This window comes from Spinacia oleracea, chromosome 4 (genome assembly GCF_020520425.1).
Source record: "Spinacia oleracea cultivar Varoflay chromosome 4, BTI_SOV_V1, whole genome shotgun sequence".
Taxonomy (NCBI): Eukaryota; Viridiplantae; Streptophyta; class Magnoliopsida; order Caryophyllales; family Amaranthaceae; genus Spinacia; species Spinacia oleracea.
The window spans coordinates 3,385,404-3,412,712 of record NC_079490.1 but is presented as its reverse complement, the minus strand read 5'-3'; the positions used below and the strand labels follow the sequence as shown (position 1 = coordinate 3,412,712).

At 31.0% G+C, this 27,309-nt stretch overlaps 3 protein-coding genes across 6 annotated transcripts; 1 reads left to right on the top strand and 2 right to left on the bottom strand.

Annotated features, from left to right (window-relative positions):
• The first annotated feature begins 7,861 nt into the window (after positions 1–7,861).
• On the top strand, positions 7,862–11,890 carry LOC110783252 (uncharacterized). Its single transcript, XM_021987561.2, has 3 exons — positions 7,862–8,013; positions 9,832–10,265; positions 11,443–11,890. Exons 2-3 carry the CDS (start codon positions 9,843–9,845, stop codon positions 11,632–11,634), a joined length of 615 nt encoding a protein of 204 aa, XP_021843253.2. The 5' UTR covers positions 7,862–8,013; positions 9,832–9,842; the 3' UTR covers positions 11,635–11,890.
• Positions 11,891–14,570: 2,680 nt separating this feature from the next.
• Positions 14,571–16,656, bottom strand: LOC110783364 (jasmonate-induced protein homolog). Of its 4 annotated transcripts, none has more exons than XM_021987694.2 (3): positions 16,503–16,656; positions 15,676–16,243; positions 14,571–14,871 (listed from the first exon to the last, which is right to left on the bottom strand). In XM_021987694.2, exons 2-3 carry the CDS (start codon positions 16,114–16,116, stop codon positions 14,671–14,673), a joined length of 642 nt encoding a protein of 213 aa, XP_021843386.1. In that variant the 5' UTR covers positions 16,117–16,243; positions 16,503–16,656; the 3' UTR covers positions 14,571–14,670. The 4 variants fall into 4 exon arrangements, with proteins under 4 accessions (XP_021843386.1, XP_021843387.1, XP_021843388.1 ...); XM_021987695.2 differs by having other exon boundaries at positions 15,676–16,154; positions 16,503–16,655; XM_021987696.2 differs by having other exon boundaries at positions 15,676–16,139; positions 16,503–16,653.
• Positions 16,657–23,699: 7,043 nt separating this feature from the next.
• Positions 23,700–27,021, bottom strand: LOC110783362 (uncharacterized). The gene is made up of 3 exons (XM_021987693.2): positions 26,868–27,021; positions 25,103–25,513; positions 23,700–24,071 (listed from the first exon to the last, which is right to left on the bottom strand). The coding sequence occupies exons 2-3, from the start codon at positions 25,505–25,507 to the stop codon at positions 23,880–23,882; spliced, it is 597 nt and encodes a 198-aa protein (XP_021843385.2). The 5' UTR covers positions 25,508–25,513; positions 26,868–27,021; the 3' UTR covers positions 23,700–23,879.
• Positions 27,022–27,309: the final 288 nt, after the last annotated feature.

The window sequence follows — 27,309 nt, the reverse complement described above, 5'->3', positions numbered from 1 at the left end:
ACATTAAGAATCTCTACATTGAAGGAGACAACCTTCTAGTTATCGACTCTATCAAAGGAATGTGGTTTATACCATGGAAACTGAACACGTTGTTAGTGAAATCAAAGCTCCCCTTTCACAATTTGATTTCTAAGAAATCAATCATGTCTATCGGGAAACAAATCGGGCAACTGATTAGATAAACTGATTAGATTGTGAATGTTGTTCGTTTAGTTAGTAGTAGTATTTCTATTGATTCTTGTAATATTCCTCATTTATTCTCGAATTGTAAAATTTAATTGGATTACATACTCAAGCATTCCTAAGTTATTTTTCTTACCTTATAAAAAAATTATATGTGTAATTTAAAGACGAGAAATCTGTTCAATCCATCATCACAAAATCATGAATATGTGTAATATGATTACTTCCTCTGTTCTTATTTAAATGACACAATTGGAATTTTGACACTATTCACACAAGCTTCAATTCCTTGGCTTCCTTTTGTGACTTATACTTAAGAAAAAACATAGTCATGTGGGATTTTATTAGATTCGTCTCAATAAATATTTTTTTAATATCAATTTTTTATAAATTTTTCTTATCCACAGTTGGAGATATTAATATTTGAAATCGTACATTGAAAAACGTGTCAAAATAACCGTGACATTTAAAAAAGAATAGAGGAAGTATATTGTTTACTATTATAACTATTACATACCTTTACACGTTGAATATGTGTAATATGTATTACAGTACTACGTATCTTGTTTACCGTCATTATATTCCGTTACACCAGTGGCAAAGCTATATGGGGTCCTTGGTAGGTCAAGGCCCCCCGAGATTGTAGATATATAATTAAAGGTGCATCTTTACACTGTTTATTTTATTTAGCTGAGTTGGTAGTAATAACAAGCTGTCATGTTGCTAGTTGCATGTTGAATTCCTAGCTAGGCTCTTCTATTTAGCATTTTTATTTTTAATTTGATACATTTATTGTTCCTTGTTTAAGAAACCCATTATGGACTTATATTCATTTTTCAAACTTGTTTTATTGTCTTTGAGTAATTTTCATTACTTTTATTGTTATATTATGGAAGTAGAGAATAAGTTATGTTGTCCAACAAAATATATCCAAAGTAAATATTTAATATTTAATGTTACTTAACTGTTATTACCTAGATATTTTATATTTAACGGTACTAAGCAGGTGTCACTTGAAACTTTCTTTTAATATTGTCCAAAGATTTTAGTGTTAGTATTTTAAAAGATTAAGAATTTTAGGTCAATTTACATTCTATAGTACTAAAAAAAAAATAAAAAAAATAGCCAGTTTGATATATTGAAATTCTAGCTAGTATTTTATTTTAGGGAATTAGACAAGTATTCCTATACAAAATTCAGCCTCCCTTCTACAAAAATTCTGACTTCCCCCCTGCGTCACACGTTTTTACTTTGAGCATAAGTTTGCGTGGCTCCAACACCATGTGTAAGTGGAAACATGAACATTAAATTTTTAACAATAGAAGACATTTTTGTCAAAAGATTTTGATGTTGGGACGTGAAAGAAAAGAAGGAAAATTAATTTAAGGAAAAGTTTGGATACAAATGAGTCAATGCTTATTATGTCCGTCGTCTATTACTTTAAACTAAAACAGACATCGGGAATGACATATGTCACTTCCTGGTGTAAAATTTTCCCGTCAAAAATCATTTTCCTAAAAATATATGTTTTATTGTATTTTTATTCTCTATCATTTTTTATAAACTATTTATGTATGGAAAAAAAAATTATCTATTACTATATACTAAAAGAGACACCAGGAATGACAAGTGTCAATTCCTGGTGCGATTTTTTCCCGCCAAAAACCATTTTCCTAAAATAAAGTTGTATCTGTTTGATTTTTATATTTAGTCTCTACCTTTTTTATAAACTATTCATGTATGGAAACAAAATTTATTTTATAAATTATGGCAATAATAGATAAGGCATAACAATAATTATTTTAAATTGGTGATTTTTTTAGTCAAATCGCTATATTAATAATGGAAAATATATCACTCAATATTTTGGTCAAATTGCCATATTAGCATTTTAAATATGAATATTAGCACTACAAGAATTTGTATATTTAACGACAACCTAATTACGACGGGTCAAAAATGCCGTCGCAAAAGCCTTTTGCGACGGGGCTAATAACCTAACAAAGACGGGAATAACCGTCGTAAATGTCTTTTACGACGTGTTAACGACGGGATTTTCTATTAACGACAGCACCCTTTTATAACTGGTTCGCGATAGGAAATCCCGTCGTTAATCAACAATTATTGGCCTTTTGCGACGGGATTCCCCGTCGTTAATAGTACGATTTTGTGTAGTGTAGATTAATAAATTTAAACGAGTATGTTAAAATCTATATATTATACTAAAAGAGAGGAAATCAATGTGGTGATGACAAATGTCACTCATTGATTGGCCTCTCTTTTAGATATAAAAAAATTAAAAAATAAAATACTTGATTGTAAATTATTTAGTTACCTTTTTACCCAATAAAGTATTTGATTCTATTTTCCTAAAAATAGATGTCATTCTATAGATGAGGAATACTTTATAAAATCTGTTTTTATATTTTGGTAACAAATATAACAATATATTTTTATATTTTTATTAAAAAAATTAATCCATTATACAGATTACGTAGTAGGATATTTACAAAAAATAATTAATGTAATCTACCGATTTGTACTTACATAATTAGAATACAAATAAATTAGAAAATCAACCAAGTATGAATATTGTATAAAAAAGTTATTATAATATTGTATATTATTTTTACAACTAAATTCGATAATTAATGAGTAATATTTTATTACTTTAAAAAAGAAAGTACGGACTATGTAACTTACTTAAACACGAGAAAAACTTGCGTAACCTAATCTATCTACTACTCTACTATGTAACTCCTCAATTATTTAGATGCAATTCTTTTATTTTACACTAACTATTATATTCACACATCTCTGTAATTTTAATGTTATTTGGTGACTATTAATATAGATGATGAACATAGTCATGTACTCCGTATCATTTTGTTGGATTTGTCTAAATAATTACATAATACTAATTTAATACCCATATAATTTACTGCAAGTATAATCTCTTTAATAAACAATAATCTACTTCCAAACATTTAATATGGCAATAAATGTGATAATAAACTTCGTATGTTTTTTACTTAAACATTCTAATTACTTTGGTAATAAATCAATTACACTATGAAATACTTATTTACTTATGGAAATAAATTTTTTAATTATTTTTTAATACTACAAAAACAACATGTTGAAATATGTTGTACATACTTCAAGATCATTGACTAAAAGTTATACTAAGAATCTACTTCAATATCTCATTATTTACAATGTGACAATAATCTGTTTAAAATAAGAATAAGAATATTTTAACGAGGTTTTCTAAAATATCTTTTTATTTAAAACATTTAACATCTCTTAGCATGTATTAAAATATTTAACTTAAATTTACTAATGACTAATTGTATGTATATATTTCAATTTTTATTTAAAATATGTGTCTTATGTTGACTGAGGATTTGTATATCTTTGCTTTAATATTCAAAGTAGTATTTATTAAGGTTTTGTAAAACATGCTTATTGAAAGAATAAATTGTTTAATAACTTACTATCTTTTCTTTCTCGAATTTATAATTTCTACTTATCCTTTTATTTAATAGTTCCTTAATCTTTTAAATGAAAAATAATTTCAAGATTTGCAGTTTCATTTTATATTATTAGTTTATTTGTCTTTGATCATTTGATGGGTAATATATTTGCCTTTATTTTACATTGTAATCTAATGAAAAATCTTTGCATGTAATTTTGGATAATGAAAATCGATGTGGAGCTATGTCTCTCTCTAATTCTCTTTCCTATACTTTTTCTATATAAAAAATTCTCATTATATCCCATCAAACCTATTTTTCTATTAGATTATATAATATAAGCTTACAACAACTTATCGCATAAAACTTCGTGAATAGACTATTTCAACAATTAAATCCGGACGGAGAGAGTACGTATTATAATGTTTTTTTATTTACTCAATTATTCTAATAAGATACTTGAATTCTAGAAGACTCTGTATTAGAATTTTAAAATTCAAAACTCTCTTACCAAAAAAAATTGAGTCATGGGATGGGTTTGAGGCGAGTGTGGATACACAGGTGGGTGATAGATTGGGGATAAGTTTTATTTTTAACCCATTAGAAGGAGATTGGGAGGGGTGAGTACTTTTCTCATCGTGGGTGACGGGAATAGGGATAAGGATTTTAGACGAGTACGACTGTGGAGACTCCGACCAGCTTCAAAGTCATGACTAGATGAATAAATAAATGGAGTAGTTGTTAAGTGCTCGGATAATGATATAAATATGACTATCAAAGTAAGGGTGGATGAGAATAACACTATGATTGATTCATGTGACCATCAAAGTTAAGGGTGGATGAGAATAACACTATGATTGACACATGTGATGAATAGAGATGAAAATAACTTTGTTTATGTACCTTTTTTGTCTCTATTTTTATAATAAACAAAATACCGAATGGGGAAATAGCAAAAAAAATCATCATTAATTTTAATTAGGAGAACATCTATAAGGTATATGTGTCCAAAGTATAATGTAATCAGACAACCCAATTGAGATTTGAGTTTTAAAATTCAAAACTCTCTTACCAAAAAGTAATGTTGGGTCCCGCCGTCTAGGGCTAGGTTTGACACATGTGATGAGTGGGGATGAAAATAATTTGTTTTATGTACCTTTATTTGTATTTTTTAATAAGTAAGACACCGAATGGGAAATAAAAAATTTACCCATCATTAGTTTTAATTAGGAGAATGTCCATAAGCTATATATGTCCAAATTAAAATGTAATCAGACAATCATTTTGTCAAATACTCTTGAATAGAGTTTTGAAATAAACTCTCCTACCGAAAAATAATATCGGGTTCAACCGTCTAGGGCTAGGTTTGACATGTGTGATGAATAGGGAGGAAAATAATTTTTTCTATTTACCCTTATTTGTTTCATTTTTTTAATAAATAAGAAACTGAATAGGGAATAACAAATTTATCCATCATTGATTTTAATTAATTAGGAAAATATCTATAAGTTATATGTGTCCAAAGTATAATGTAACCAGACAACCAAATTCTCTAATACTCTTAGAGTTTTAAAATTCAAAACTCTCTTATCAAAAAATAATGTTGGGACAAGCCGTCTAGGGCTTGGTTTGAGGCGGGTGTCGATACACGGACGGGGATGAAGCGGGGTTAATTTTATTTTTTGCCTACGAGGCGGGAATTAGGACGAGGATGAGTATGACAGCTATCGTGGTGACGGACATGTGAATGAGAATTTTAGGCTGTGTTGAGGGACCAGCACCACCCCGCTTCGAAGATATCTCTAGCTGAATAAAGTATATGGTGGGGTAGGTGTTAAATGATCGGGTAATGATTTAGATGATATATGAGTTAAATGGGTATGCCTATCGAAGTAAAGAACATATTAGAATAAATTTATGTTTGACATGGGTTTGTTATGAAAGGGGAAGAACGTAAATTTATCAACGTGCCCTTATTTTTCTATTTTGAATTTTTTAAATAAATAAGACATGGAATGGGGCAGTAACATACCGAGCAATAATTAGTTTGATAAGAAAATTATCTATAAGCTCTCTTTTGATGATAATTGTCTATAGTTATAGTTTAGATATGCAAATTTAATATTCATATCATAAATCGTGCATCGAATGGGGCGAGTTTGAATCGATTGGATTTGAGAACACTCACCTCCTAATTACGTATGTCACTTTTTAATATTTTCATCAATATAATAGCTAAAAAAATCAATTTTAATACTTCGTAATAAACCTATGTCAATATATTTAAAAGTTATTTGAAAGGAAAAGCGGATTATTTATCGAATATAGGGATGTTAGATTGTCAGTGGGGCGGATTTTTGGGAGATCCCCCAGTGCATCAGTCCCAAGTTGGCAGGGTTGAAGAAGTTTGGTTGGTGATGGGGTTAAAGAATGAATTCGTCGTCGGTGACGGGACTATGGTGAATTTTAGATTGGACCTGTCTGCGACGTTGATCTTCATCTAATTGATTATATATATTATTTATAAAATTGCTACTAACTTACATATTACAATGTTTTTTTATTTATTCAATTACTCTATTCAGACAAACGAATTGTCAAAGACTCTAAAATAGAGTTTTTAAAATTCAAAACTCTTACATAAAAAAATAGTTGAACCTAAGGATGGGTTCGAGGCGGGTGTGGGTATACCGGGGGGTGATGATAGAGGATGAAATTTATTTTATACCTCACGAGACGCGGATTAGGAGTTGCCTATCGTTGATGGAGAAGATGGGGAAGAGAATTGTAGGCGGATACGCGTCTGTAGAGCCCGCCCCGCCTCAAAGTCATATCTAAGTAAGTGGTGTATGTAGGTGCTAAGTGATCAGGTAATGAGGTTGATGGGGTGACCGTGCGAGTATTAAGTAGGTATTACTATCAAATTAGTAAAGGGTGGACGAGATAACTTTATGTTTGACACAAGTGGGAATAATTTTTTTTATATATATCTATCCTTATTTTTTTAATAAATAAGAAACTGAATGAGTAATAACAAATTTATCCATCCTTAGTTTTAGTTTGGAAAATATCCATAAGTACTATTTTGACGATATTGTTTACCAGATTTCATATAAATTTATATTTAGATGATTATATCGTGCATCGCACGGGTATTATACTAGTTGTTATAACTATACATTAGTTTGAGAGATATTCAGTTAAATATTTTGTGAAGAAGATGATCAAAATCCGTGCGTGCACGGGATTTAATCTAGTTTTATAACTATGACAATAATAGATACTACATAATAATAATTTTGCTAAATATGTTTTGGTAATATTTTAGTCAAATTGGTAATGTTAATATGGAAAACATATTCTATCGATATGTTGGTCACATTAGCATATTACACATATAAAATGCATATTTGATGAATACATTAAATGAGTATATTCAAAAATTTATAATTATGCAGTAAGTTTGAGGATATTCGGTTAAATATTATGTAAAAAACTGTCCATATATAATCCGTGCGTACACGGCCACACGAGATCTAATCTAGTTTTAGAATAAGAACAACAACAAGTATTCAAATTAAATTTATGAAGAAGTTTGGATACAAATGAATCAATGCTTATTATGTCCATTATTTTGGAATAAGAATAACACCAAGTATTCTTTTTACGAATGATTTTGCCTCTATGTCCAAAGAGAATATCTTAGCGTTTTAAAGGTACGTAGCGACTGAGTGTCTTTTGTAAAATGGTTCTCCCTCTGTTCTATAACGTTGTTTCAACTCAGAATTTTAATATTATTTACAAGTGAATAGAATCTTGTATATTATTTGCAATATATCAAAATTTATTATTTTTACTATAATTAGAGAAAAATAATATAAAATATGCAATGGAAAACGTGAAAACTAAACATGAAACATCATTATGAAAATAGAGGACGTACTACACTATGTAGAGTTGTCGACATGTAGTTATGTTTTTTATCAATAAATTGTCCTAGTAGAGAATAATATAAAGTTGATTTATTTTCGAAAGCATTTTAGCCCCAATAGAAGATGTAAAGCTAGAAAAAATTGTTTAAATTTAAAATATTGTATATTATTCCAAACAAATGGACATATGTAAAATTTGGTGTTGTTCTTATTCCAAAATTATGGACATATGTAAAATTTGGTGTTATTCTTATTCTATTAATATTTGTGAATGGTATGACTTATGTGTGTTTTTATATTTTTATTAAGATTGCATAACTAGTACGCAACCTTTTTTCATCATATGCTCGATCTATAAATACAACATTGGGGACACCCACTTTATTTGTGCAAAACTTGTTGTATCAATAATTAAGCTTAAGGTATGCTTTCTTTCCGCATCCCTATTATTTTTATTTCTATCCTTTCAATTAATTCTGATACGGAGTATAATGTTGCATAATAATTTATTATAATTACTCAGGAGAGACGTTCAAAAAGAAATAATGTAACATTTGACAATATCTAATTTTAACCATTTATTTAATATCTCTAATTATATATTTAGCAAATATATATATATATATATATATATATATATATATATATATATATATATATATATATATATATATATATATATATATATATATATATATATATATATATATATATATATATATATATATATATATATATATATATATATATTAAAGTAGGTAAATATTTTGAATTTTAATTTTGACACTAAACTAATAAGTATATATCTTTTTTTGTTTTTGTTTGTATAACTAGTGCTTTTCCCTGCTAATGCGCGTGATGTTAAAAATATTAATTGGGCAAGTAACTATTTTAAGAAATATCAAGGAATAAGAATTCAAGCAACTATCGTAAGAGATCATGTAATCCTTTCGTTTCAAAAATACTTCCATCTAGATCATAACATACCAATAAAAACATAGTCACCTCTAGTATTAGGAATTTAGCTAGGGAGAATTAGGCATGTCCTATTTTTCCAAACTTAATCCTAACACTTATAAAAAGAAAGGAGTTTCAATTACTATTCCCACAATAATGCATTTTCTGTTTTGCCCTTATTTTTCTTCTTCATTATTTTTGGCATTTTTCTTATCTACAGTGAAGTATTTTTCCCCTTTATTACTTTTCATTTTTTCCATCTTTTAAGCGTAACTTTTACACATATAAGAGTAACTTTTAAGCATTTTGATTTAACTTTTAATCATGTGTACAATGTTTATTGTACTCCACCTGTACATAAAAAGTTGTGATTATGTTTAGAGTTTTTTTTTTTCTAACGTTACCGTTCTCGAGAATCTAAAATTGAAGAGAAGGATATGATGTTTTTCTCTACTACGAAGTACTTTGTTATTTGATCCACTTTCTGGATAATTTGTTCCAAATAATGTACGTACTTCGTAGTTGATTACGGTGATTTATTGTGGTACCAATACACCTTGATTTGGTGATTTAGCTGTGTTTTTTTATTGTAAAGTTGAACATGTGCACAAAATGCAACGTAACCAAACTCAAGTAAGTATAGTGAATTTCAATCATACTTTATGTATCTATTTATGATTTCATACTATCTATTCTATGTTAATCCAAATTTAATGTAACATTTTTACTCCATGCTCCCTCTGTCCCTTAATACTCGCATCGTTTTGACTTTTTGCACTATTCACATAATTTATTTTGACCCTATTTTATTTCTAGTATATAAAAACAAATGTTAGTATAAAATATATTATTGTCTTCATCTTAATATATATTTTCCAATATTAATATTTTTATAAGTTTTTATAATATGTAGTCAACGGTACTGGTAGTCAAAGTTATGCATTGACAAACGTGTCCAGCCAAAACAGTGCGAGTATTAAGGGACTGAGGGAGTATCATTTACCATATTTCTCATAAATTTGTAACTGCTCGTATTTTACGTAACATTTTTACAAGATAATTTTTTATACCTTGGAGGACTGGCGCACAGTCCAACAACTAGTAAAAAAAAAAAGACCGCTTTATAGGTACATTGGGACTACATTCAATTAGGGTAGTTGATTCGAAATGGATGGGTATGATCTATGAGTGATTTTGACGGGAGTGCACAAAATTATTTGTATAGGATTTAATTTGTACTAGCTTTATAATTTTGAAAGTTACATTGGGTTAACTTTTTATAGGAAACAATATAATGGCATCGGTGCAACAAGCTCATGACTCGAACCAATTATCTGACAAGGAGAAAACCGCAATCGGAGAAGCAACAAAGGAGGCAGAGTCGTTTATCTTGGCAAAAAACAACCATGCAAAGGCGGCGGCGGCAGCGGCGGCGGCGACGGTGAGCCAAGGTGATAAAGTGGTTTTTGTCACAGGCGTTTTGAAGAATCTCTTTTCTAAAGCTATGTATCAATGGAAAACATATATCTGGGACGGAGAATCGGAATTCATGGATCGCCCACCATATCAAATGAATCCTTCTGGTATTTATATGTTTGTGCACATGAGTCTCCCTCAGTCGCACAGCAAGGGTGCCATTATATATGATGCCCCTAAAGGGACAGATCCTGCTCTTGGATGGCTTTTTGCTTGGGATAAGTCCAATGAAGTTAACAAGGTACGTAAAAATATATAATGCACCCTTATTAAGGCACACAATTAAGCAGTATACTACAAGAATTTGTACCATTAACGACAGGTTAAAAATCCCGTCTTTGTTTGGTTGTTATCGGAATTTTTGACCCGTCGTTATTAGGTTGTTCCTGTCTTTGTTTGGTTTTTATCCCCGTTGCAAAAGGCTTTTGTGACGGAATTTTTAACCCGTCGTTATTTGGTTATCGTTAAAGATACAATTTCGATCTTGTAGTGAATCATGGAGTATACCGGATTTTGAAATAGGGTAGACATTTTCTACCGATTACTTAGTACGGAGTATAAAGTAAAAAAAGAACAATTAATATTTCTAATAACTCGTCCAATGGAACACTACAAGAATTTGTATCTTTAATGACGGGGCTAACAACCAAACAAGAACGGGAATAACCGTCGCAAATGTCTTTTACGACGGGTTAACGACGAAATTTTCCATTAATGACGGGCCGCTTTTTTGACGGGGTCGCGACCGAAAATCCCGTGGTTAATTAAAGATTATTGACATTTAGCGACGGGATTTCCCATCGTTAATGGTACAATTTCTTGTAGTAAGAAGCTCATGTTTAGCAACACTCTCTAATCTCTATCCTACTGATCTGTTACTTGAGCTCCAATTTGAGGTTATACAAGGTAGATCAATAAAATAGAAAGTCTCAATTAATTATACCGTATTCAATTATTCATTGAGGTTTCCTTTACAAAGTAACGTCATGAGCTAGTCTATTATGAATTTGAAAATGAATAGAATGTTTTATAGCCATTAATTTAATATGAAGTATACATATATGTATGGGAGGAAGTCTTAATAGGTATACCATTGAAATGGTATACAAACTGCATTTTTATTTAGTATCAAACCACATAGTTTGGTACAAGAAAAGTAGTTGTATTTTCTCATATGATACAAAACAACAAGTTTGTAACGTGGTTCCATTTTTATTTGGTTCTAAACAACATAGTTTGGTACTAACAAGTCAAATATAAATGTTATTTTATCGTGGGTCAGACTCAATTTATTACATGAACTTACCATTTAACCCTTAATATACCAACCGAAGTTACTATTTTGCCCTTAATATACCATTTTAATGGTATACCCAGTATAGATTCAGAAAATTAACCTCATATGTATGGATTTGTAGGTGTACGTGGAAGCTGGGGCTATGTCAAGGATTAAAAGAATACAAGAACGTGAAATTCTTGAAAAACTAGTTGCATCCAAGAATACAAGTCGATACTGGGATAGCGACACAGGTGCTTCAGCGGCTGCTGAAATTAAGAAGTGGGATAATTCCATGTCTTTGCTTGTTGTCACCTTTGATCAGGATAAGTAAGTTCCTCCACGAGTTCACGGTCGCAATTAAAAAAGACCGGTGCACCGGTCATATTCTATATCAACAAGGGAAAACTAAGACGTGACTAAATTAAATAATCTGCTTTCTATATCAAGCAACTACATATATATTAGCCTATTATATATGTACATGCACTATAACATATATATGCTGGTTATAGTGAATAAAATAAACAATGTAACGCCCCTTGGTTTTGTAATGCCCGTAAGATGAAATATATACATCATTTTATCTATGTATTCTTATATTGTGACTTGTGAAAAAGTAGGAGTGCAAATGAGCCGACATTCTCAATAAGCTACTCTGGTTTGGACTCATTTAGAGCAACTCCAATGGTTACAAAATGGACATGCTCACAAAAAAAAAGAACATGTGAGCAGGTAGCCCACCATTGGTACAACAATGACATAAGCAGCTGTTAAAACATTGTACTCCCTCCGTCCCAGAATACTCGACCCGGTTTGACCAACACAGAGTTTAAGGGACTTGAATTGACTTATTTAATTTAATAGGTAGTAGTTGATAGTGAGGTATTATTTTAATGTAGTAAGTGGGAGGTGGGTTAAGAGGTGGGGTAGGGGGAGAGTAGGGGTTGAATTTTTAATTATTTTTTGTATGGAGTAGGGAGTAGGTGGGTTAATAGGGGTGGAGTGAGAAATAATATAATATTGTTAGAATATTTCCATTTTTAGAAACATGTCAAGTATTAAGGGACGACCCGATAAGGAAAACATGTCAAGTATTCCGAGACGGAGGGAGTAGCAATTTTGGGCTACGTAGCTAAAAAAATATACCTTAAATAAATGAATTATTTAAATTAAATATTATAGGGAGCTACAAAGTATTGTAGCCCACCAATGTGATAACTTGTAGTTATAATCAATTGTTGCTAGAAAATTGACGTGGCAAACTTAGCCACAACATCTTGTAGCTCATCATTGGAGTTGCTCTTAAAGCTCGTTTATTTAATAAATAAGCCGATCGATCTTGAACAAATTTTGAAAACGAGATTAAACATGAACATATGTATGCACGTTTATTTAAGTTTACGAACAACACGTTAATTTATGTTCATAAACAAGCTCATTTATTTATATTCGTAATCGAATTTGCCATACATCTCGTAACACCATATCGAACAGGATGATCTCGATTTGCACACAGGGCCGGCCCTAGGGCAGGGCATAAGGGGCCGTCGCCCTAGGCCCCAGGAAAAAATTCAGATTAAATACTATTCCATGCAAATTTCTATGCGTTAGGCAGTGCAGCCCACTGGTTCTATGCGTTAGATGGCAGACTACCCACACGGGTTCGAATCCTGCCAGTGTTACTTTTCTTTGATTTTTTCCATTTTTTTTATTTCTCATTTTCTAAGTATGTAATGATATTCTGTCACCAAATTTGAATCCAAATGAAAACTAAAAGTAGAGCTATGTACAATCCTTATATCATAATGTTTCTTTTCTTTGTTAATCTAATCACACTCTTTATTTTATTATGAAATTTAGAATTAATTTAATTTTAGTTTATTGTAGTTCCAAAATTATTACCGACTTGCTAAATGGTCTGCTACTACGTACATCATTGTCGTTTTCAATTTTAAATTTCATTATCCTTCAATTACTCAAAAAAATTCTTCATCCAATTTTGAGATTTGAAGAGGTTAAGTAGTGTAGACTTTGTCTTACATTAGCTTGATTATTAGGCTATAACTCATGTTTAATGGCATAGGGTCAAAAGTATTCAAGCCTTCATATTTTGTAATAGAGTTAATTTTTTCTTGGCAGTAGTATTAAGACTTACGAAGTGAAATGCCAATTTTTTACATACATTTCTTCAATAAAAAAAGTACATCATATCTACTAGCAATTTTTTTGTCCGTATACCTTTAAAAGTAAGGCCCTCAATTTTTTTTGTTTCGTCCATAGGCCACAAAAAAGTCAGGATCGGCCCTGTTTGCACACCACACAACGACAGGGGAAGAACCCTCATAGTCGAACAAGGAAGACTTAAACTTTGGAGAAACTTGATTATTCTTAATAAAATCATTCCCTCCCATCTTCATTCAACTATTAGTCTATTACGATACCTACAAAACAAAATATAGGCCACTCCTTTTTTGTTTTGTCTTTTTTCAGCTTGATGTTCATTTATTTAATTTTAAAGGTCATATGGCATAGGCATTTTGGACCCACTTTCACGTTCACCATTAACGACGGAAATTCTGAAAATTGTTGATTAACGATGGGATTTTCTGTCCCGAACCCGTCATAAAAGGAGGCCGTCGTTAATGGAAAATTTCGTCGTTAACTCGTCATAAAAGACATTTGCGACGATTGTTCCCGTCTTTGTTGGATTGTTAGAACCGTCGCAAAAGGCTTTTGCGACGGGATTTTTGATCCGTCGTTATTAGGTTGTCATAAAAGATACAAATTCTTGTAGTGAATGTTGCACACTTTACTCACTCTGTATGAAAATTCTCTCTTTTGAACATGCCGGGGGGGGGGGGGTAGAAAGAAATATAAAGGAGTTAACCTAAATATTGGGGTCTAATCTTTCAGATTTTCACCGTTTGAGACACTACAAGAGTTTGTATCTTTAATGACAACGTAATTACGATGGGTCAAAAATTCCGTCGCAAAAGCCTTTTGTGACGGGGCTAACAACCAAACAAAGATGGGAAAAACCGTCGCAAATGTCTTTAAGGAAGGATTAACGACGGGATTTTCCATTAACGACGACCCTCTTTTATGACGGGTTCACGACAGGAAATCCCATCATTAATAAACGATTACTAGCTTTTGGCGACAGGATTTCCCGTCGTTAATGGTACAATTTTTTGTAGTGAGACCTATACCCGATCGACCCATTTGACAGCTTTACTTGCAACAAATTAAGTGCTCAAAATAAAGATCTAATCATCAAAAACATAACAAGTTCATTATAATAGATGCTATTACATGTAATTTCCTTCAACCAGCATTATTAAAATACAAGTAATTTTAGTATATAAATTTACTTGATGCTTGGTGAATGATCAAAGGTAGCACGAAGCAACGTAAGTTTATCACCATAGTTCTTAATATCAGCAGCTGCTAATGCACCTGTTTCGCCGTCCCAGCAGTGACTTTCACTACGAGATGCTTCGAGTTTTCGTTCGATTTCACTCCATTCCATCTTCATTAGCTTTGTTAGATGTCCGGCTTCTACGTACACCTGCACCAAACGATCGTAAACATAACAAATTGACCAGTATACGATCAATATAAGAATATTTTGGTATTTACTAACTCATACGTACACACTTTTGAAACTTATCACCTTATCTTTTTTAAAAAAAAATTACCACGTTAAACTTTCAAAAACTATGAAATTACCAACTGTTAACAGTTGACGTTAAGTTTTCCGTCGAGTATGCTCATATTTTTTATTATTAATTTCCCTTTTCCTTAAAAAAAACTATGATTTCGCTCATTTTTTTAATTATACTCTTCAATTATTAACATAAATCTCAAATTTTCAAAATAAAATTCAAATGAATTAAGGGGTAACTAAACTTTCAATTATAAAGCAAAATAATTGCTCGTCAACACAGAGGGAAATAAAGAAGAAATGCATATGAATGGTATAAATATTAAACTGGGAAGAAAAATAGTGAAAATAAAGAAGAAAAATGAGGAAACACAAAAAGATTTTAATATATAGACTAGTTAAAGGAAAACCGTTGAGTGGTGGTAATTTTCAAAGTTTTTGAAAGTCTAAGTCAATAACTTTCAAAAAATACTTCTATAGGGTGGTAATTTTCAGAAGTGGAAAATATCAAAAATTTCAATTAAAAATGCGTCTTATTATGGATAACTACTAGCTTTTGGGTCCGAGCGACGCTCCAGTTTACTATATTAATAACATTCACATTAAGTTAACTTTTTTTTTTTTGCAAATATAATCTGAAATATTTCATATCCTAGGGATAAAAGTTTTTTTTTTTTGTTTAAACTTATAGTATAGATTAGTACATACCTTGTTAAGTTCATTGGGATTGTCAGGCTTGTCCCAAGCCAAGAGCCACCCAAGCTTAGGAGGCACATGGTTATCGAAATGACCGTAAATCATCGAACCCTTAGACCCAACCACCACCGGGAGGTTCCCTTGCCACGGTGCGCCTTGGTGCACGAACGCACCACTCGCGTGTTCACCAATCGTCTTATCGGGTGGCTTGGCTATGAATTGGCCTTTCCAATCATGGGACTTGTTAAGCATTATTCCACATGGTTGGAGATTCTTCATTACTCCTGTTACTAAAACTAGTTCATCTTGGCTCACCTTTGCTTTCTCCTTGCTATTTGCTAGGAGAAGATCATGAGCTTGTTGTGCCTCTTTCTTCGATTCTTGTCCGGTTGATGCTTGCGCCTTCCCGGCTGAGAAGTGGGTGGCACTGCGGTGTTGTTGCACTGATGCCATTGTTTGACTCAGTGTTTCGCTACCTGCTACCAAAAAAGCTACAAAAAATAAATGCAATTCTTAGCTATGTTAAAGAGTTAGTTGCGAAGCTGCACTGATGCCATTGTTTGATTCATTGTTTCGCTACCTGCTACCAAAAACGCAAAAAATAAAAAAAAATACAATTATTAGCTATGTTAAAGAGTCAGTTACATTGGATCACGGGTGGTCCACTGACACTCCAAATAAATAAATAAATATAGAAACTTGTTATTTCTTGCCAGTTTTCCTTCGATTTACACTGTAATTTTACTAATTGGTGACATCTTAACTTTAAGATCCTAACTTCACCACCGTAAAGAGAGGAGAATGAACAGAGAAAGAGCAAGAATTGAAAAAAAGTATACCTTATAGTACAATGATGATCGAGTGAAGTCTATGTTTTTCGGTTTCCACTGCACAAAAATTACACCCCTTGGGGTCATCAAGGATCTATTTAAGAAGAAAAGGAGGGAAAAGGTTGCGTAAATATGCATTCTTAGATGAATCTAATACTATTGCTAGCAATTGTATAAAGAACCTAGTCGAAAAGAAAAAACAAGAATAACTCTAAAAAGTTAAAAAAAAGAACAAAAAAAAAACTAGAATAAGGCTTTGTTTTGGACTGGTTTGTTCTAGTCTAAATTTTTCTTGTCTGATTTGACACTACAAGAAATTGTACTATTAACGACGGAAAATTCAGTCGCAAAAGGCTAATAATTGTTGATTAACGACGGGATTTTCTGTCGCGGACCCGTCATAAAAGGGGGTCGTCGTTAATAGAAAATCTTGCCATTAACCCGTCACAAAAAAAAATTTACGACGGTTATTTCCGTCTTTGTTAGGTTGTTAGCCCCGTCGTAAAAAACTTTTGCGACAGGATTTCTGACCCGTCGTAATTAGGTTGCGGTTAAAGATACAAATTCTTGTAGTAAATGTATTCTGTGAGTGATTTTTTCTTTATCTGATTAGTTCTGAATTTTTCTAGTCTTATCTGATCCGATTTTAAGAAAAATTAAGAACTATACTAGAAGCTAAGTTGTTGTTCTTCCCCGTTTTTCTTCACTTTACATTGTAATTTTGCTAGTTAATATCACCCTAACTTTAAAATCCTGACTTCGTCACTGTAAAGAGCGGGAAAACATAAATAGAAAGGGCAGGAAATGGAAATTAAGAAAGTATACCTTAAAGTACAGCAACTAAGTGAAGTTGTGAAGTTTATTCCTTTTAGTTTCCATTGCACAAAATTGCACCTCTTGGTGTCATCAAGGGTCTATCTAAACAAAAAGGAGGAAAAGGTTGCGTAAATATGCATTTTTAGAGGAATCTAATACTATTGCTGGAAGTTCCGAAAGAATTTCTTTTTGGCACATTTGTCAATTTACTATCTTTATATTGAAATGAATTTTAAATATTCTCTTCCATCAGTATAAAAAAATATGTCTAGATTTTACATGGGAAGAACTTAGTGTAATAAGGGAGTAAAAATATATTTCCTCGGATTTTTAATACTCGCAACGTTTGTGATTTTTACGCAATTCACATATTCTACTTTGACCATTATTGGTGAGTAACACGCGTGCATAAGATAAAACATAATAATGTGAGATATTGTTAGATTCGTCTTAATGGGTATTTTCAAAATATTAACTTTTTTTAATAATTTTTACTTAAAGAGAATTAAAGATAATAATGTTCACAGTTGTGCATTGACATGCGTGAAAGTGATAAACGTTGCGAATAAAAATGAACGGAGGAAGTATAGAAAAACACCGATTTTATATATTGTCCGTATTTTTATTAGTTAAGTTACAATAACCAGACGGTCCAGAGAAGACTAAGGGTGATAAGATTCGATGTTCTTGCTTATCCCTTGAATGTTATAGTCATGAGATTCACATGAAGAATCCTTCTGATCGACTAATAGGATCATGACACATAAGCATGTCATGTCATCATTGTGATACGGCTTGAAGGTCGTATGTTGCGACCTTTATCATTTTCGTACACAATGAAGCAGAAGGATCCTTAAGTTCCCTCAAACTTCATTGTCATGTTACGAGTACTATTAACGTGTATTAAATTCGAACGAATTAACGACTTTCACTGTGATAAATTCACTGGGCCAATCGAGCCCAGACAAGAGAAGAAATTGACCGCATATTAATCTGGCGGGATTTCATCCTAAAATCAATTGGTAATATGTGGAGTAGCCCACGTACCAATTTTATATGTTAGTCAATATCTCTCTATTTCTCCAATGTAAGATAACTAATCCAATACTTAAATGTAGATTATAACCGTAACACTCCCCCTCATATCTGAGACACCTTTAATTGTCAAGTCAAGCATATTCAGTTGCATTTCTATTTCATATATGTACTCAACTTTGCTGATTCGGGCTTTCTTGATTGTCTTGGTCATGGCTTGTGCCTTAATGACCTTGTGATGATTCATATCTTACACTTGTAATAATGGTGAGTGGTTCACATGTGTTTTAAGTGAAGAAACATATCCAGGTTGTCATTTCATTCGGGTTGAGTGTGAGTGAATATTAATGCTTCGAATGCATTTTAATTCATTTATTTATTTTGAAGTGTTTAATAAATTTAAAGGAGTTTTGAATTAATGGTTTTGTGGGCCTTTGATGGTTCCAAATTGTATGGACTTAATTTCAAGTTAGACTTTACAAAGTAAGTTTTTAGTACGTAGTAGTTAAGTTCCGTGCAAAATTCTGATAATAGCTTTAGTTGTTTTTATGGTGGCGGTAATGCATTCATTAAGAAATTATTAGGGTGTCACATGCAAGGACTATTAAGCTGTGCAACTAGCCCAATAGCAAAGGGCCTCGGACTTTATGGCCAAAATATGAATTATAATATGGCATAAATACTTTTATGTATAAAAAGATATTGTAACATCAACATAGCTCAGTTGGTTTCTGTGTGAGGAAGGGAAATATGTAGTTTATTTGTCACCAAGGCTCATGGATTCTATTGTTTTTAAACTTTGTTCAATTATAATTACTTTTTAGACCTTTGTACCATTATTTTATTATACTTTGTTCCATAATTTGTTAATATAATTTATATACACCGTATTCGTACGTAGTACTCCCTCCGTCTCCTAATACTCGCGCCGTTTTGACTTGACACGCTTGTCAATGCACAAGTTTGACCACCAATATCTTTAACTACATATTATAAAAACTGATAAAAATATTAATATTTTGAAAATATATATTAAGATGAAACAAATAATATATTATATACTAAAATTTATTTTCATATACTATAAATAAAATAGGGTCAAAGTAAATTATGCGAATAGTGCAAAAAGTTAAAACGGTTCGAGTATTAAGGGACAAAGGGAGTACTATGTATGAGAAATTAGATTGAATTTCTTTCCTATTCCCCCCCCCACCCCGCCCCTCCCCAAAAAAAAAATACTCGTAAAACATGCACATTTTTTTTTTTGAATAATCCATTGTTATGGTAATACCTCTTTATAATTCAATTTGTTATGTATTTGTTAATTTTAATTTCTATTATACATGTCGTGTGACTTTTTATTAATAGAATTGATTTTACATTAAAAAAAAAATATACATAGACAATTTACTTGTGATACATACATATTTTCTTAGATATATTACAAAATATATATTTAATACGTAGTGGTTTTTTTTGTTTACTTCAAAAAAATAGGGAATAAATTAAGTATATATTCAATTCTATATATAGCACAAACCCCCAACATATTTAAGACGACTATGATTATATGCAAGTGGATTATTAATATGTAGTACTAATGTACTATGTATACGTTTAAATGTAAAAGTTGTCCATCACATTTAAAATGCACTCGGATGTACCGACGCACCGTGTACATGCACTCCCACAAGTCACAGTATAGATAAAATTAGATATATAATATAATAAATTAATAATACTAGTATTGAAGCCCGTGCGATGCACGGGTTTATAATGAAAAGTACATATTATCTTATTATATCATAGTATACAGATAGGTGTTTTATAATTATAGCAATAATAGAAAGTTAAAATAGTTTGAACTAAGATAAATTAGATTAAAGATGCAAAAAGAGAATATTTACTTCGTACAACATTAAATTACGAATGATGGTATTATTGGATATGCTAAAAGTTACAACATTCAATCACGAATGATATAGTCAAGTGGTTAAAAAAAGAAAGAAACAAAAAATGGTTTAAAATTGTAATTACAAAAGTAATGTATGTAATTTTAAAAGATGTTATGTAATTGTATAGGATGAAGATTGTATAGAATGATAACATAAACTCTACTACGAATATGCATATCTATGTAATTTTATAGAATGAAGAATTGTATAAAATAATCACTACTATGCGTATGTAGTTCTATATATTTTTCTTCTTTGAGTATTTTATCCATTTCCTAAGGTATTTTGCATTTGAAAAAAACTCACTATTTGTAATTCTATCTTATTTTTTTTAAAAGGGTTTAGTTGTATTTTTTTTTTCTTATTATATTTTACTTAGTACTTATTTATCTTTTATATTCTTGTTAAAATTTATCCCTTATTAAATCTATTTTTATTTTAAAAATCTGAAATATATTATTGTAGGTCTCAAGTTCAAATTCCTCTTCCCCTGTTTATAATTTCTATGGTCATTATTCGCACTCAAAGTCCGTGCGATGCACGGGTTAAATTCTTTTTGTTATGAGATTTTTTTTTGAACTCTAAGCAATAGTTAGAACAGGTTTTTATAATCAATGAGCATGCCAATTTTAATGGGTCTTTATTTATCTATTAAAAATTTCAAATTTTATCTCTTATTATCTTCTACCGGGTCTTGATTTATATATTTTTATTTTTCTCTTTTTATCTTTTACTGAGTTTTATTTATCTTTTAAAAAAATTTAAAACATATCTTTTTTTATTTTTTACTGTTCTTTATTTATCTATTTTTATTTTTTTGTTACTATCTTTGAATGAGTTTTATTTATCTTTATACCGGATTTTTATTTATCTACTTTTAAGGGTTTTTATTCGACGTCTTATTCCGCTAAAATTGCCCGCATTTTAAAGATAAAAGTACAGTTGCTAAAACGAATACAAAATTACGAAGTGCTTCCAAGATATGAACGGTGGTTGCTAAATCCATAGATTTTCCAACGTAAGTAAACCCTAAAACGAAAACATAATAAGATGGACCAGGCATGCATCATGGTGTAAAGCTATCTTCTTAAAATTAAAGTGTAAACCATTGAATTAAAGGTCAATATAATGTATGCTTGAGATTAATTTCATTTTAGTTTTACGTCAATATATGTAAAAAATAATAGAGGAGAATAAAAAGTGGATGGAACTCTTATTATTAAGGTTATTGAAATTACATTAACTAATATAACAACTTTATATTCACATAACTGAAACCAATAAGACATCGAAATCAAGTGTAAAGTTTTTTTTGCTACACAAGAAGAGGGATTAAGTTCCAATGTACAAAAAAAAGAGGAGAATAAAAAGTGAATAGAATCCTTATTATTAAGGTAATTAAAATTACAATCACCGTTACAAAAAATTAATAGTAATTAAGAGATAAAAAGAGAGATCCTTTGGAATTGGAAAATGGGGTATAAAAAGGTGGGACGATGATATAGGTCGCAAGTTGCGACAACAAAATTTTGTCGCAATCTTACGTGACGACGTTTTATTGGTACATGTAGGCACCACGTAGGATACGCGTCATCAATTTTTTTTTACTATCAATTCAATATTTTTACTACGAAAATGTATAAATAAGGTAGTCGATACAAACAAGGAAACAAATATTTATTATATGTATAGTAAATATATATTTCCTTTTATCTTATAAATTACAAATTAAAAAAAATTAAAATTATAATCTAATAATATATTTTTGTATAATGAAAAAAATACATCGAATTAATTTAAAATATACATCAATTTAATTAAAAATACACTAATTTATAATCTAATAATATAATTTATGTAAATAAATATTCATAATTATACATTGCTTTGAAATATTAATGCAAACTTAATGATTAGGTTAGTAATGACTGGGAAAGATGAAGGGACTAATCATGTATTTTAATGTTTGCGGAGGGTAACTGGGAAAGATGAAGTCACGAAGGTCGGTCAATGAACAAAACCAATAAAGACGGAATATTTTTTCTAATCTTGTATGGAGTATTTTCTAATGCACTGTATTTTTATTTTATAAGTGCAACTTAGTAAATGTATTTCTTATTTAATTTCCTATATTATATAAATAATAAAAAGTATATTTATCTAATTTCCTATACAAAGTAGAATAATTTTTTCTAAAATGGAAATTATATTATTCAATTTGTAAATTAGAATATTAAGATTTTCCTACCTTTTTGGTAACATGTATAACAGGTTATAAAATCTAAATATTTTTGTTTCCAAATATATTTATGACACATAGGCGTGCCATGTCACCACTGTGACACGGCTTAAAGGTTGCATGTTGCGACCTTTATCATTTCCGAAAAAGGTGGCCATCCCCAAACAATCGGATGAAGAAGAAACCAGCTCTCTTATATTCCCAAGACCATCAAAACATCAACAATGATAGGAGTAGTTATACTACTAACTCAACAAAACCCTCTTTCTCCTTCGTCGTCTTCTCAAAGGCGCTCATTCTTCTTCGAGCTCATTAATGGCGTCTTACGACCCAGAAAATGGTTCAACTATTTTGAGTTTTTGTGGATCCCAAACAAAAGTTTATATGTATATATATACAAAAAGTTAGAAAAAGTTTATAAAATCTATCTTTATCATATTAATTTGTCTATCCTGACAAGACTCTAATATTATTTATTATCTATCTTTATCATCATATTAAGTAGTCAATGATAGCAAGACTCTAATATTATTTATTTAATAAGTTAATAACTTAATTATATGCGATGACGTGAAAATCCTACGTGGACGCTCCCAATGCTCTCCAAAAAACTACCCTTATATATATATACAAAAAATGAATATGAGGTCCCAAAAGGTGAAAAAAAATATTCGGGTCCTAGGTGTAAAAATCAAATAGTTGGACCCTAACCTTTGTCTTAATTTATTATTTGAGTGATAGGAATGTTCCTTACCACTTTTCATATTCAAATGTTAAGTTATGTTTAGTTAATTACTCCATTTGTTTCTGAATACTCGTAACATTTGTGTTTGCAAGTAGTTTTAGGAATATCTGTGGATAATCCATCTGTTTCTGAATACTCGCAACACTTGTGTTTGCAAGTAGTTTTAGGAATGTTTGTGATAACACATGAAAATGAATACAGTAAATTTCCTCCGTTTTTTTTAAATGACACAATTATTTATGCACGTTTGCTAATACACGATTTCAAACATTAATATCTTCTATCATGGATAAGAAAAAAGTATAAAAGATTGATATTTAAAAAGTATTTATTGAGACGAATCTAATAAGACCCCACACGACTATGTTTTTTCTTAAGCATAAATCACAAAAGGAAATCAAAGGAGCATGTGTAAATAGTGTCAAAAACTCAATTGTGTCATATAAATAAGAACAGAACAAGTATATATATAGCTGCTTAATGTAGAAAGCAGATTATTTAATTAATCACGTCTTAGTTTTCCCTTGTTGATACAGATACGACGGTAATGATGGCACTGGCCTTTTTTAACTGCGACCGTGAGTTCGTGGAGGAATTCACATGACCTGATCAAAGGTGACAACAAGCAAAGACATGGAACTATCCCACTTCTTAATTTCAGCAGCGACTGAAGCACCCGTCTCGCTATCCCAGAAACGACTTATGTTACCCGATACCGCTAGTTTTTGTGTAATTACGCTGTCCGGTATTTTATTGATCCTGTCTAGAGTCCCAGCTTCTACATACACCTACACATCATACATATATAGTTATACCTCAAGTCTTATATGTGACCAGTCATGCAATCAACTTGATGGTGTGGCGTGTTCTCACTTATAAATAAATCCAACACGTTTAATGCCTAACGCATTTGTGAACGGGACCTAAAAGTAACACCAGCATAGAAAATAAAGTAACACCAATCTATACAAGGAACCTCAAACATTAAATTGAAGAAACTGCAATAAAACAAGAGAAGTAATAGCGAATACAATGTATAAGTAACACCATCATAGAAAGTCAAGTAACATCAGTTTATACAAGGAACCTCTAACATGAAATTGAAGAAACTGCAATAACAAAAAGTAACACCAGCATAGAAAATCAAGTAACATCAGTCTATACCAGGAAACTCTAACATGAAATTGAAATACCTGCAATATAATAAGAAAAGTAACAACAAATACAATGTATAAGTAACACCAGCATAGAAAGTCAGTTAACACCAGTATATAAAAGGAATATCAAACATGAAAATGAAGAAACTACAATAAAAAATAAAAAATAAAGTAACAGCGAATACAATGTATAAGTAACACCAACATAAAAAGTCAAGTAACACCAGTTATACAATGAAGCTCTAACAAGAAATTCATGAAATTGCACTAAAAAAAGTAATAGCGAATGCAATGTATAAGTAACACCAGCATAAAAAATCAAGTAACATCAGTCAATAACTTTTTCAACAGTAGCTGCGCGCGCGCGAGTGGCTAGTCACACAAGAGCGCGCTAATAATAATAATTATATATTACATATAAATAACTTTTAAACATTCTGTTCATTTCCAAATTCATAATAGTCTCGCTCATGAATCATGATAATGACATTCTGAAAACCATATAGCAATAAGAGGAATAGCCCCGACCTTGGTCTTAATTCTGTTCTCTTTTATTAATGAGAGACTCTTACACGTGATATTTCATAGGTCATATCTTAGTTAACATGTTCTTAACCTTAAAATACTTCCCATGTGCCTTACTAAGGGTGCATTTTGCGTACCTTGTTAAAATCATTGGACTTGTCCCAAGCCAAGAGCCATCCAAGATCAGGATCTGACCCGTTAGGGGCATGATCATATATAATGGCTCCCTTGCTGTGCGACAGAGGGAGACTCATGTGCACAAACATACCAGCTCGATAACCTAAAATTCTCTTTGCTGGGGGATCCATGAATTCCCTTTCTCCATCAAAGATAGATGTTTTTGTTATGTACATGTCTTTGGAACAGATATTCTTCATAAATCCTGTGACAAAAACAACTTGTTCATCTTGATTCGACGTCGCCTTTGCATTCTTGTTTTTGGCCAAGATTAACGACTCTGCCTCCTTCATTGCCTCTCCGATTGCGGTTTTCTCCTTGTCAGATAATTGGTTCGAGCCATGAGCTTGTTCCATCGATGCCATTGTTTCCTTTACAAAAGTAAACCCATACATACAACTTTCAAAATTTAAAAGAACAAATCCTATATAATAATAGCAAATGCCATTAACCTATTAATTTGAGGTCTCTAAAACCCCAATCAAGCAATTTAGCGACTGCTTAGGCGGACGGTAATTTAGCGACCGCCTAAACGGTCACTAAATAAGTGACTGTCTAAATGGTCACTAAATTAGTGACTGCTTTTGTAGTCGTTGTATCACACGGTAAATATTAGCGACCACTTTTCAGTCGGAGTTTCCTTAATTATCGTCCAGGTGAACACTGACAACCCTTTTGTGACCGTCGGCGGTCGCTAAAAAATTTACCAACCGTTTTTCGTGTTTTACTAACTACTTTTGGCGGTCGGAAATTAATCAATTTCTTGTAGTGTCTATGGACTCCCGCCAAAATAACTCATAACATGTGATGTAGAAATATCTAATATTAGACAAGTGTAGAGAAATATAGAAACTAGAATACAATAACTATAAATAGATTGTATGTGCATAAGTTGAGAGGTGGGCTAAGTTGTACAATTCTTATCAATATAATCAATGATAAAATGCAATCTTGTTATATTATTTAGGTCTATTTAAACTTCCGCATGTATCCTCATATTTCTATTATCATACACATCCATTTCAAATCAAATACCATAGTCGAAACCCAATGCATCCTAGCTAATTTTTTTTTTTTTTTGGTAAATAGTAGAATTTATTACCAAAAGGCGAGAAAACGTCCAAACAACATACAAACTACAGCCAAGACCAACAGGTCCGACACAACACAAACTCAAATATTCCTAATACTAGGAAGTGACTATTTTTTATTGGTATGTAATGATCTAGATTGGAGTATTTTTTGAAATGAAAGGATTACATGATCTCTTAAGATAGTTGTTAAAATTCTTATTCCTTTGTATTTCTCAAAATAGTTACTTGCCTAATTAATATTTTTAATATCCCGTGCTAATGCAAGGACAACGGAACTATATTCTAATCTCATATATGTTTTGACAAAAACATATTAGACCAAAATAAGTTCAAATATAACACTCACAAGTTCAAATATGGTACTAAAAAATTCAAAAATAGGACTCATAAGCTCAAAAATTGTACTCAAATTCTCAAAAATGGTGTCATTTCTCAAATATGGAACTCAAAAGTTCAAATGACACTTTCAAAATAATGGTGCAATTACCACCGTGCCCTCATATATGTGTTTGGAGGCACATATCTGATATAAGCCTCTCCTCCCTCACACGGACAAACACTAGTTATAATATATATAAAATTAGATCTAGGATAGAAATCAAAATAATAGGGATGAGGAAAGAAAGCATACCTTAAGCTTAGTTATTGATACAACAAGTTTATGCAATGCACAAATAAAGTGGGTGTCCCCAATGCTGTATTTATAGATCGACTATATGATGAAAAAGGTTGCGTACTAGTAATGGATTCTTAATAGAATATAGAAACAAACATAACTCATGACATTCACAAATATTAATGGAATAAGAATAACACCAAATTTTACATTTGTCCATTATTATGGAATAAGATTAACCCCATTATGGAATAAGAATAACACCAAAATTTTACATATGTCCATTTGTTTGGAATAATATACAATAGTTTTAATTTAACCAAATTTTCTAGCTCTATACATCTTCTTTTGGTGCTAAAATGCTTAATTTTGAAAATAAATCAACTTTATCTTATTCTCTACCGGGACAATAATTCTACATAGTTGGTGTACACATTTTATAACCAACCCTTAACAA